The sequence below is a fragment of the Peromyscus maniculatus genome, chromosome 19, assembly GCF_049852395.1.
Source record: "Peromyscus maniculatus bairdii isolate BWxNUB_F1_BW_parent chromosome 19, HU_Pman_BW_mat_3.1, whole genome shotgun sequence".
NCBI classification, from domain to species: Eukaryota; Metazoa; Chordata; class Mammalia; order Rodentia; family Cricetidae; genus Peromyscus; species Peromyscus maniculatus.
The window spans coordinates 60,880,111-60,893,658 of record NC_134870.1 but is presented as its reverse complement, the minus strand read 5'-3'; the positions used below and the strand labels follow the sequence as shown (position 1 = coordinate 60,893,658).

The 13,548-nt window shown below is 39.9% G+C and overlaps 1 protein-coding gene across 28 annotated transcripts in view; it reads right to left on the bottom strand.

Moving 5' to 3' along the window:
- Tcf4 (transcription factor 4) overlaps positions 1–13,548 on the bottom strand; it is a 346,965-nt gene that overhangs the window by 84,192 nt on the left and 249,225 nt on the right. Inside the window, exon 1 of one of the 28 annotated variants that reach the window (XM_006970088.4) lies at positions 10,732–11,128. The exons of 26 other annotated variants lie outside the window; for them this stretch is intronic. In XM_006970088.4, coding sequence (XP_006970150.1) covers positions 10,732–10,800 — 69 coding nt within the window. In that variant the 5' untranslated portion in view covers positions 10,801–11,128. Of the gene's footprint in view, positions 1–10,731; positions 11,129–13,548 lie in introns of those variants that run through there. One more of the 28 variants, XM_006970087.4, reaches the window with a different exon arrangement.

Here is a 13,548-nt window from a genome sequence, read left to right as displayed (position 1 = left end):
ATTAAGACTCTGCCATCAGATCCTTCACCCTTCCTGCATGGAGTGCTAGGGAGGGCAACGAAGGTCTCGGTATCACTTTCCGCATCACAGCCAGGAAGATACAGTAATGATGGACACAGGGCAGTGACAGGAGGAAAGGTCCCTGTTGTCAGTAGGGTAAAAAGCGGCTCTGTTGGGAAAGCTGAAGAATCCCCCAGGTTTGCTTTAATCTTAGAACCTTTCTTATGTATATATTTAACATACAGCCATATATTTAACAAGGATTCAAACAATATCTGTAACGCTCCCCTCAAATATTTATAGGTAACTGCTAATTATTCTTTAGGACAATTCCCTTTTTCATCTTTATGTCCTCCAGCAGAAAAAGTAACATACTTCTTTTAGGATTCTATAAAACAAGAAACATAGATTGAATTCCCAATATTCTAAAAGAGAAGATGTGAGTACATACATTTAGGGTAAGGAGAAAATGTCCCTTATTGACTCAATGAAGTCTAACAGCTGCTTTGAACTCATTCCAGTTGGTTCACAAATAGTTTACTATATTGACAATACTGCAAATGAAAGATTACATTTTCTTGGTAAACCGTGGAAATAGTTGTACAATACTCTATAGAGTGATGTATCAAACAAATACAAAGGAAAGACATTGGTTGGCGGGGAGGGAAGGGGAAAAGGAAGGAGAAAGGGAAAAGAAGGAAGAAGGAAGGAGGAAAATGGTAAAAGTGAAAAGATAGGAAATGGAGGGGGGAAGGAAAGAGCACGGAGAAGAAAGGGAAATAAAAATGGAAGAGGAAGGATGAAAAGGGGACAGGAAGGAGGGAGGCGAAGGAAGGGACTCTGTTTGTAGCTCACATGGCAAGAATTAACTATAAATGTCCAGATTTCATGTCGAAAGCCGGACTCCTCTGCCTCTGCCCCGCTGAGAAGTTCTGTACAGCATGCAAGGTTTAGCCTCTACCACCATATGCCAACAGCAACCCCATCCCCATCCCCACAACTGGGACAATCAAGACTGTTTCCATCTGTCCCCTGGGAGGCACCAATGCTCTAGAAATACGTGTTTGTAATCAGAGTCTGTCAATGACAAATACCCATTTGGATTTTCTAAAGTTTTCTATAAACATCGCTCAAAGTATCTTTTGCCCTCCAAACCAGTGAAAAGTCATTTACACCCATCCATGATTATTTTGGATGTGATATTGTGACCTGTGGCACTGAAATCAGCAATCTGTGTTTGTTCTGGAACTTTTAAAATTAGCTCTGTAGTGATCTCAAGTATGTAATAGAAATGTTTATTATTTTCAACTGCCTTGCTCTTATCTACATATAATAGCCAAACTAATGCATTGTATATAACTTTCTAATGAATAAACATGTTTGAGCAATAAATAATTGGCATTATCTGTTATTGTCTAGCTATGTAACCTATCCATCTACCCACCAGCCATCCATTCTTTTCCTGATCCAGCCATACATTTATCATAGTAAAATCTGCCATGCTTTCAATTCTGATTGAGTTATGCAGGTGAAAAGTGGAGGACCAGCCAAAAAGTTTAATCTCCATACCTCCTGATTGGCAATGCATCGGGGAACACACTATTATTCATAAATAATCACACACAAGGCCAGTGGTAAGCTTTATACACTACACCAAAAGGCCAAGAAAGGTTGCATTGTTAAGTAGTCAGTCCATTGCTACATCAAATGCTCCAGTACTCAACCAACTTCAGACTAGAAAAATCTTGAGACCAATGGAACCTAGGAATCACAATTCAATTTTGAAACATGTTTAATAAATATGCAAAGTAGAAATAAAAAATGTAATAAAGATTCTAAAAATAAAGGCTTGCCTGAAACTAATCAGGTATAATTTGGTTCTGCTTTGCTATGGCTTTTCCTTTTGTCCATCATCTAAAAGTGGAGGAGGAAAAGGCCATAAAATAAACCATCCTCCACAAGGGACAAGTGAGTGTGGTTTTGCATTTCTCAGTGTTGTATCTGAAAGATAACACAGCTTCTGCAGCTCAGAGGTCAGGTTCTCATAATGATTCCTGTAAGCCATCTTTCTGGGGGTTAATTAAGTAAACTGAAGCCTAAAAGGTTTTATTAACAAAACTGACACTCTAAAGTGGCGCCAGGAGCATCTGCCATGACATGAATCCTCTCAAAGTGAAACGCATCGAACTACCCAGCACCTCTTCCCAGTGTTCGCCCATTCACTGCCAGCATCCCAGAGGTTTGCTGCATTTTGAGACCTCTGGGAAGTGAGGTCACTAGACTCACACCAACAGACCTAATTTTACACTCACGTTATTTAAGTTTTTAATACAGCACAGGGCTTTTTTTCAGGTGTTAATAGAAAAATCAATTTTAAGTCACAACAGCTGGGATCATTTTAAATATCACAGCTGTCATAGGCTGAAAATAACCAATTTGAGCACATACATTTCTGTTGCAAATACAACAAAATGAAAATATGATGGAATGTTAACTTCAGCTCCCACTGAAGCAGACTGTCTAATACAATGGCAGAGAACTTGCTTTAATTTATAAAATCAGGCTCCCATTTCATTGCTGACCTAGCCAACAGATGGCTTAAAAGAACAAGGAGGAGCATGGGTTTTAAGAAGTAGCCCTATGGTAACTGCCGAGCACGTTTAATTATGGAAATAGTATTAACTTTGGAAGGGACTAGGCTAAATAGTCGATATCAAATTGAGAGTTCATTTATGTAAACATTTTGCTATGAAGACAGGGGGAGATTAAGTGGGATCCATGCTACACATTAAGTGTTATTAAAGTCTGGGAGTTTCAATTATTATAGGACGGAGTCTAAACTCCTGTGAATTGGTGGTAACTACTGTCTTTCAGAAAGTAATGCATTTCATTCACATCTTTAGAAGCTCTAGTCACAGCATGAGACAATATACTTTCTTCCCTCTCAATACAAATCTAATGTCATTGCCTCTCAAAGAACAGGATGGCATTCTTAAAGAATATGTAAAATATCAGAAAATAAAAACTCTAGTATTCCTTCCAGATCTTCGAGATGCCCAGTATAAAACTGAAGAGTTGGCTCTATCTGCCACTGAACAACTTCTAAGTCTGACCTTCCATTCTCCCCAGGGAGGTTCAGTGCATCAGGTACAGGGAGACCTTGCAGTCCTCTGACATTTGCGTCCTAATTCCAAAGCTACACGAACTACATTGTAGTCATTTAATCACAACAACACACACACAAAGGCACTACAAAGTGAAACCACACTTGTTAAACATTTATCCCAACCCCCACATCACACAAAGGAAGCCTAAGAAAAAACGCCATCCACCCTGCTTAGAACTGCTAGGCTCTTCTGAATTGTGATAGCAGGTGCAGGAATAATGACGTGCTGGCCAATCAACTTTTTTCCCTCTGATTTGTCAGTTTATCTTAATAATGCCATTAGGAATGTAAACATTTCTGCAATTTATATTGAAAAGTCAATAAAATAATGGGGTGCAGAATTTATCCTTTTTAATTTTTTAAGTAATACATTTGATTATTTTAATCACGTCAGTACTTAACTGGATGGAGTTTAAATATGCATGTAACATCAATTTAATTTGCTTTATTCGCTAGAAAAACTATTGAGTAACACAGTGTTATTCTCCTTACTGAAAAAAAAAAGGCACAATTTAGGGAGAAACGGAGTCGACAACACATTTCTGTTTTGTTCTTTTCTTGGAGGTGAGAATCTATCTGGTGCCTTCCAAGTAGCTTCCATTATGAATACTTTAGAATGGAAACCAAAGGGGTGAGGACCCATGAAGAGGTGAGAGTCCATGTTCACTAGACGGCTGACAATAAAAACAAGGGGTGTTTCCACACTGTGGGTAAACTTTATTGGGCTCCAGTAATAGGGCTGTGGTTGGTAAACGCATCAACTATTTTGAAAATGGTGTGTGAGCTTTTCCCAACACAGCCATTCCCACTTGAACACAGTCATTATTGGTGCAGTCATTCAGTTCTTTATAATTCTCACCCTCAGGTTCATGGAGGTGAAAAAGCCAAGTCAGACGTTGGCCACCATTTGTCAACCTACCCTGTTCGTTTTCAGGTCAGCTACAATGGAAGCAGCTGGAATTCAACTCTTCCCCACGCGGTCCCACCAATTACCTCAATGTGTCCTCTCTCAAAATGAGTGTAATTTGGCCTGGAGGAAAGCACAGCTCTAGGTCCCTGGGGGATGCCAAGCAAATCCTGATTTTTTTTTTTTTCCTAGTGGAGTTGAAATCTGACCATCACATCTCGGTGCTCACACTTCCTATCTCCCAGGTGTTTTAGCTTAATCTCTAAGCCAACTTGGGAAGGAAAGACTGAGCTTTAAGTCAGGATTCTCTCTAAAATAGAAAGTTACAACCCCGGGGCTCCCTTCTATGTCGTTTAGAATAAAATGCTGCCTTTCCTTAAGAAATAAGGGAGGATTTGAGTGAAACTGTGAAGGTAATAAAAGCAGCCTGGACATTTAAGGACAAACATTATCAGAAAAGGGAACTTTAATATTCTAAGCAGAGTATGGCGCTGTAACATAAACACACCTGTGAATACAAGTTTAGTTTGGGAGTTAGAGATCTCTAGCCTTCAAAGGAGAAAGCCTCTCAAAGTACCTCCAACTTCCAAAAGGAGGGAAAGCAACTCGAAGAACGGTTCTTCAGAAGAAAACTTCTCTTTGCTCGATAAATGTAACAATTATCTATACCGTTTACCTTACATATGATACTGTACCACGTAAGTTAATATCTATTCAAAAATGTTTAAAAGCCTACAGGGATTTCAATGTTCTAAAGACACCCAGGAGTAACTTCCAGTTCCACCTAAGTCTACAAAATACAATTCTTTTCTTAAAATGCCCCTATCACCTGGGACATGTTTGTTTGTTTGTACACAGATCATTGTTACAAGACCCTGTCCCTCCCCGAAAGAGTTTCTAAATGGTTTAGGAACATGCAGAATTTCGTTTTTGCCACCATCCATAATTTCTGTCACATGTAATTGTGCCTCATGTCATCTTAGAGTTGTGTTTGAAAGTATTAAGAGCCCACAATGAATAAATAAAAATCTAATCAGACACACAAAAACTTGAGAACGGTTGATCTTCCAATGTTTTTCACTTATTATGATGATGAGCAAATGTGTCTTTGTGTAAGTCGGACAATATTGGAGAGGATATAAAAGCCCATTGCTGCATTACGTGCACTTACTGCATATGCTAGGAGGCAAGCATTTAGGTTTGCTGTGGGGAGCAAACATATGTTCCCACTGAATTCTCTTCTCAGGGTAAAAGTAAGTAAGCCCTGATTTGAACAACTTTTAAAATTGTCCCAGCCAGTGTCTAAAAATTGATATATTCTCACTGGCTCACAATCCAGAGGCTTTTGTTCTGTTCACGATAACTCTCCTGATGGCAGACTGCTAACCATGGACATGGCCCACCATAAAGGAGGACACCATGGCATTTCTCACAGTGCCGGTGACATAGTTTTCAGCTGGTTTTGGAACGGAACACACACAACATTTGCAATTAGAAAATCTGACCACGGTTGCAGTTAAAGGAAGGTAAAAAAAAGCTGTTTAGCCAGTAAGGTGTAGGGAGAAAAGTAATTATCCTCAAGCCTTTATGGTGGCTTCTCAATATTTCACACACACACAAAAAAAAGGAGCATCACCAAAACAGACAGTATTGTACTGTAAACCAAGTCCACAGTGGGGCAGGAAGCATGCAATTCCCCAGCACAATTTCCTGCGGATCAGTTGGAAAGGCATTTAAACAGCATCCAGCTAGCTTTCCCCCCTGACCATTCCTCTGCCTAGGCCTCCTTTTCCCTGTCCCAATGTCCTTCCTCTAACTCCTGAAACAATGCCATCACCTAGCGCTGGGAGCCGGATGCTTCCCAAGTGTCAAAACATTCAAACCCACCAGAAATCAGGGGTTAAATAAAGCACACCACATACACATTTTCTTCCTAAGAAATTAGCCTCCCGGCAAAAATGCTAAAACTGGCATCCGTGAATCTCAAGCAGGGATTTTTGGAAATTTAATCAGAGGCAGATGAGCAAGAGGTAGTAGCTAGAGCTTCTACAATCTCAAGATTAAGTGTCTGGTGAATATTTACCAGCTTAAACCTACAGAATAAAATCAATATAATTTTGTTTGAAGGAATTAAATACAGACAGAAAAACAATTTTATTGTTATCTTAAAATCACTAAATTAAAATATTCTGCATGTCAATAATACCAAATAGCTCTCACACACAAAAAGAACCCTAAAATTTTCCTACATGCTTTTTCTTTGATATTTTTTTTAGATCAGTGGGCAGCTAAAAAATTAGGCTTGTGATCTAAGCAAATTCTTTTCTCTGTATTAGCAACTAAACCAACATTTTTAAAATTAAAATGCATTTATATTGGTTACTTTTATTTATAGTAAGGGTTCTGAAATAGTAATTGTTTAAAATATCTTTTAAAATGTCAACTGCAATTTGCATAATGGATACACTATGGAAAACTTTAAAACCTAGTACTTACTTATCTGTAACTGCCTCAACCATGATTTATTTTAAAGGGCCATATTAAAAATGTACTTAGCAATTAATATTTCTGGTAAATATATATTACTCATTTTATGTTGCCACTTTCCACGGCAAATGCATGAGGGATGAATGAAGCCTTCAGACCCCCACACTTCAGCTTGGAAAATGAGGCTGACTATGATTGTCATGTGTGTAGGTGAACTGTGTTCCAACAAGGACTATGAGCTGAGAGGTCCTGCTAGTCAGATGTTTCTGTGTTTGGGCGGCCTTCATATCGGAAAAGAGCTTGCCTTCATTTTTTTGCCTTTGAACTTTCTGAAGATGAAAGCCTGCATAATATGACCAACGGTTGGAGCATAAACATGGCGAGTTTGTTCTCATTTGCCTTCTGAGATTTGATGACTTGACAGATAACTATTTCAAAACAACTAGTTCGAAACACGGTTTGAAGCTTGTTAGTAGGAAGCAAAAAGAGCAATTAGAATAATCACAGGTTTCTCTGTACGGCTTAACACATGCACACGCTGGCGAGAGCCGATGGTGTGATCTGAAATTACCAGTAGGAAGAAATTTTGCCACTTTTGTTTTTAATTTCATTTGCCAGGATTTTATCTATGTGGAACTGCCATATTTTTAGATATTTTAAGCTATATGGAATTTGACCAAATAATTACTCATTAAAATTTGAATTCGGTGAGCACATAAAACATTAGGAAAAAAAATAGGCTTAGAACTATTGCTATTTTCTTTCCTTTTTTTCTTTTTGGTAGACCTGGTAATACCCAGTACTTCTTAAGGCCTGGATAAGGACAGACTGTAGTACAATTTGACATAAGTTGAGATAATGATGCTTAAAAGAAACATTTCTTCCATGGTTGAAGAATAATGCCTTCAAATGTTCAGTTAGCTGAGATTGGGATCCACTTACATGCAAGGCAATAAGGCAAAGGGGGGGGGGATCACACACACAAAAATACTTGGCCAAGTTCACTGACCTCTCCCCTGGGGCGAAGCTGAGTTTTACAAACATTTTCTGGTTTAAACTCAAAATTTATTCTTTGGTACCTTTTGGGTTAGGATTATTCAAGGTCTTATTTTTTACGAAGTCCGCACTTCAGGAGAAATCACTGTCTTACATGCAAGCGTGGAAGCAATTTGGGCATATTAACAGGGAAATTTTCTATCTTAAGGTAATGAAGTCCATCTACATTTTCCTTTGTCTGTCCCAAAATCTCATTGATTAAAGTGTTCCTCTCGCTAGGAAGTAGAAGGAAAACGGATTTTACAATCCCTGTGTTCGCTGGTTCAAAAAGAAGATAATCATAATTGTCATGCTGCTCTGTATTCTTGCTGCAACCTAAAAAATCACAGTGTTTCGGAATGATTTTCCATTTTTCTTCTTTTGTTTATTCACAGGGAAAAACCTGCTTCCTCTAGCCTCTCTCAGTTCAGAGAGTTCAAACTGAATTTAAACAAGTAATTGACTTGTCACTGGGGGAAAAAAAAAAAGAAGGAATTCAGTGCTAGGCTGTCTTCAGAGGAAAACCTGGGCCACAGAGATGGCCAGGCTGAACAGCTCAGGTTGAAATGCACAATGGACTCATAGACATACATACTCAGGACACACAAATAGTCAGACCCCAGACAAACAAAATTCTACAAAGGTAAAGTCACGTCCATAGGCATGTTGAACAATTAACACATGGCGTATACAATCTCCGCAAGATGTCTGGTACTAAACCGAATGCAGCTGAATGTCGAACTGGAGCCGGTACAATACACACTGTAGAATAAACAGAAATCCATTTCCCCAGGGTACGCAGGAGGGTGTTTTGGAAAACGGTCTAGAACTGCCCCTTCTGTGGTGCACACACAACTGGACTTTGCTGACCGTTTCATAAAGTTAATTCGAAGCACTGGTAACTACCCATGGTTTCCAACATTTCCTGCTGAGGCTGTACAGGGTTATTTTTCTAAATATAATGTATGTACAATTTGCCTCTTTCTAGTGTTTGAATCAATAGAGATACACATCACCAGATTTGTTTTTAATAAACGTCTTAAAACAGTTCCTATAAATACATTTCCTGTGACAGAGTGATCTTGATTTTATGAGTACCATCCTCTCAAAAAAAAAAAAAAAATCTAACAACCAAAATATTTGGCAACTGTGAGGGCATATTAGTGATATGATGTCATAGTCAGCATTTTCTTATGGTAGAGGCAATTGGCAAGCTGAGGGAATGGAATACATATTTTTAAAAATTCCTTTGGGCCATAAGGAAATTAAAATGCCCAAGCCTTAACTAAAAATTTGACAATTCAGCTGCTTAAGATGCAAAACTAATAATTAACATATAAAATTCACATCACTGGTAACCCCTAAAGTTAAAAACCATAACAACTTATATTTGTTGTAATACATAATGTAACATATAATCTTTTCATGCATATGCATGTAATATATAATGCATAACATATAATCCTTTAATGCACAGGGCAACAGAAATTGGGCTCTATCTTACTATTTCAGAGACACTCCTGCCTGCTCATCACACTGGCTTCATCATTGGTGAAGTTTCTATGAAAGGGGCTTCAAATGGTATTGATTATGGTGTGTTTGGAAATGTCCAAGAAGCGTCAGGCTTGAGTCCTAAGCAGGTGGTAATCCCTAACAATCGCAATTCAGATATAATTCTTTTTTAAAAAATGAGTTAAATAATCCCAATATTTAAGATCATTGCATTAAATACTAATCGACTTAGAGTCCAAGTCATATACTTCCAATCTACTTTATTCACCACATTTAACTATTGTTCTGAGTACAGGCGATATTCTTTAAAGGGGATTTTAAAAAGGAGAGTATTTATAAACTTGTGGTGATTGACTGATACTTGAAAATAAAAGTAATAATTCAACAGTGGCTAACTCATAGAATTGGGTGTTTGTTAATCTCCTTAAGGCACACTCTCAAATGCTTATGTATCTCTATACATACCAGTGTAGCCCACTAGAAATAAGCATTGTGTATACATCTGTGTGTACATGTATATATATGCATATATATATGGGCTTACATGCATATAACAGCACACACACACATTTAATTTGTTTGCACCAATCAGTACAGATAAACTGGGCCTCCGTGAAAGCTCTGATCGGTCCCTTTTGGCCCAACTAGCACACTCTGATTAAGATCAACCCAAATGCAAGTTCAAAGTACAAAATGAAAACAGTTCATAAATGGCAGCTTTTCACCCCCTCCCCATTCTTTGCTATTTTAAAGTGAAATCTCGCTCCTCCACTGCCCAACTCTTCTAAGAGCACCACATACCAATTTAAAAAATATTGAAATCTCTTTCCTTCAGAGGGCCCAGGCAAAGGAAGAAAAAAAATAAATAAACCTCCAGATGGCAAGTATAAACCTTCTGCTGAGGTTATGTACAAGATACCAGACACTTTCCCCCACTTAAATAAAGCCTTTCTGTTAGAAGGGGGGAAATAGAGGAAAACGCCACACAGCACAAATAACTTACAATATCGTTACATGCACGAACAGATCCCCCCCCTTCCTTTTTTGGGTTAAAAAATAAGCTTATATAATCTACCCCCATCAGATGCGTTAGTTTTAAGTTTTTGGTCTATTTTAACCTCTTATCTCCTCTCTACTACCCATGGCTTCCAACTTAGTACGACTTTAGATAGCACAAAACCTCAGTCCGGAGAGAAACTTACCCCCAATTTTCTCTCAGGCTAACTTGGGCTTTCTCGGTTCTCTTCATAATCTGCTCCTCCTTCCCATCATTTGAAAGCAAAAGGAATTTGCCAAAAGTCCCTTCATTGTTATTATCACTATTATTATTTTAAATCGTACAACCTCCTAAGTTTACCTGACTGCAAACTTTCTGTCTGGGATCTACTTTCAGAAGCTTTGAAAAGCATCGACGGTTCTACACTGGGGGTGGGGGGGTGGGGGAGAAAAAAAGGAAAGAAGGGAACAGTAACATCCTAGGACTCGCAGATGATAAATATTTCATGGCACCGAGAAAGGTACGGCAGTCCTGAACAACTTCGCAAACAATGCTCCCCGCCTAGGATGCTCATCCCTGTGACCATAAAACTTGTCCCCAATGCCCCTCGCAGCCGAGTTCGCTTACCGCTTTCCCATTATAGTAGTACATCAGAGAGTTGCCGCCCATGCCCGGGATGGTGTATGCGCAGTACATGGCCTCGGATTCTTTTTTCTCCTCAGTACCACTCTAACAACTTTTATTTCAAACTCGCTGTCCCTTTTTTCACAACAATTCCTTCAGTTGCATTTTCCCATATGGCCGGGCCAAGCGTGGTGAATATGCAAAGCAGGAAGAGACCATTCCTGGCGGGCGGGGGAGGCCGCGGCGCTGCTGTCAGACGCTCAAGTTCGCGCAGGCTGGAAGGCGGCCCGGCCTGTGCGGCGCTGCAGCCCAGCACTCGAGATCGCTTCAACTTTTCCGAGGGGTTTTTATCAGTTCAGTTCCTCGAATAATGCCGATTCCTACAAATTCCTGCAGGCTTCACCTCTTTTGCTCTCTCTCGCTCGCTCTCTCTCTCTCTCTCTCTCTCTCTCTCTCTCTCTCTCTCTCTCTCTCTCTCTCTCTGTGTGTGTGTGTGTCCGTCCCGCTGTGTGTCTCTCTTTCTCTCTCCCCTTTTTTTTTTTTTGTTGTTGTTTTTTGTTTTTTTTGTTTTTTAGGCACCCCTTTTCTTCTCTAAAATTTCCACTCAACTGCCTTAGGGTAAAAGTGGAACAGGGTCCATTATTGAGCAGAATACAAATGCGGTTAATTGACTCCCCCTCTCTCTCTCTCCCTCTCTTTCTTTTTTGTTTTAATTTGATTAAAAAGCGAGTGGCAGGAAGGGAATCGTACGATGCACATCTAATAACTCTGCCATCTGTCTCTGCTGCTGGCTAGCTCCCAGCATTGTACGCAGCTGCCTGAGAACTCGATTCGGAGAAAGGAGGGGGGGGGGGCGGGGGTTAGTGGAGGAAGGGAAAAAAAAAAAAAAAACCACCACGTCTCTGACCTCGCTCAAACAGAGAGAGGGGGCAGTGTTTTCTGGCTGCTTGGTCAACAACCTACAAAACCCGGTTGCGGAATGAAACAGAGTAACAGCGGCAGGCCCAGGGCTCTGCAAGCCCCAGGCTCTCAGACCCGGGGCAGAGGGTGGCTGCTCGCCGGTGAACTTCACCTTGCCACGCCGAGGCCGGCTGCGTGGTCAAAAGCGAGCTAGCTGAATGCCATGAGGCCAAGCTTGCCCTCCTTGGGGCTGAGCACCTCAGACCCACACACCCGGCTGTCTGGAGTGCTGTGGCAATTGGGGAACCCAGCTGCAACTTAAGCTTGCTTGGTTGTTTGCTGCGGCATTCTAAGGCAAGTTTATTGGTTAAGTCCGAATCTACCAATAGCTCACAGCTGTCAATTCCTGAAAAGGCACCTTAGAGACCGCGTTTTCAGAGTTTTATCTCATCCCAGGAGCCGGATTTCTGCATAAATATTTTAACAAGCGTTCCATGCACGTTTTTTTGTAAACTTAAATTTTACAAAACTTTAGGAAAACGAGAATCTTCCTTCACCTTTATTGATCACGACTGAACAATAGAATTGCAAGGTTTCTAACAAGCCAGGGGATATTTTTGTTTTTTGAAAAATATATCAACTAACAAAGGGGAGTTAAAATTAAAAAAAAAAAAAAGGAAAGAAAGAGGTGTGTGTGTGTGTGGGGGGGAGATGGGCTGACGTGAGCTTGCCAAATTCGGAGCATCACAGGAAAGGAGGGCCTCTGGGAATTGATCCCAAATGAAACTAAATCATTTGCATATGCCGAGGCAAATGCCACTGAGCACACATCTCCTCTTCAGAATCAACTTTAATAATGCAAAGCACCTATTTCCTTACAACTCAACACGGTAACAAAACACATACAGTATTAATAGACAAGGAGGGGCCGCAGTGGACTGAAGGGCGAAGCTAGCTAAGTGTGGAAAGTTTCGCAGACACACACACACACACACACACACACACACACACACACACACACACACGGCCCAGAGGTTTGTCTAACTCACTTGCTCTGCATTTATTCGGAAGGTCCCCAGAGGTTTCTGTAAACAGTACTTGAATTATAATCACACATTTCATTCAAATTTCATGCTTTGAGGATTTTTTCCTCATTAGAACAGTTAGTTGTCAATCTGACAGGATCCCATTTGTACCCTTTAAACCACCCTCAGTGTTAAGCACCCAAGGCCAGGGTGCTCACTCCTAGAGGACAGTGTGTAGAAACCAGAACTCAGAGAGACGCTGGAATTTGGAGACAGAAGTTGGGGTAGGGTTGTTACTATTTTTCCTTTGTTGTTCTCATAGAAACCCCTTATTTAGGGGACTGTTTCTAGATCTTACCTAACTTCCTGGATAGGACTACTAGAAACATGAACTATTTTCATAAACAGTTCTCTCTTTTATCTACATTAAATCTCTTTTCTCGAGCATTTTGCAAACATGGAAATGCCTCTTCATTAATTATATATAAACCCATACTTCAATGGGCTATAATTCATAGTTTTAAAGTTGAAGATCTTATTTCTTCAAGAAGGGTACAAATAAATACTTGAATTTGATAAGGGGAAACAGACTTTAGGGTCTTTCGATTTGGTGTCTGGAAGTAAAAACAAGTAAAACAGGACGAGAGCATTAAGCTCTTAGGATTCATTAACTGATAAAAAAAATATTCTAACATTGCAAAAGTACACATTTATATTGGTTAATCAAGATTACAACTTTGAAGGGTTAGTGATGAATTATACCCAGGGAGATGGGGTGCATTATCCTCCAGTGGTGTCTGGGTTTTGGATTGCTGACCTCGGGGTATATTTCAGTCACAGAACCCAGGTCAGTGCCTTGTCAACCGAGAGAGCTCCTCAATCTCAGACTTTGAAG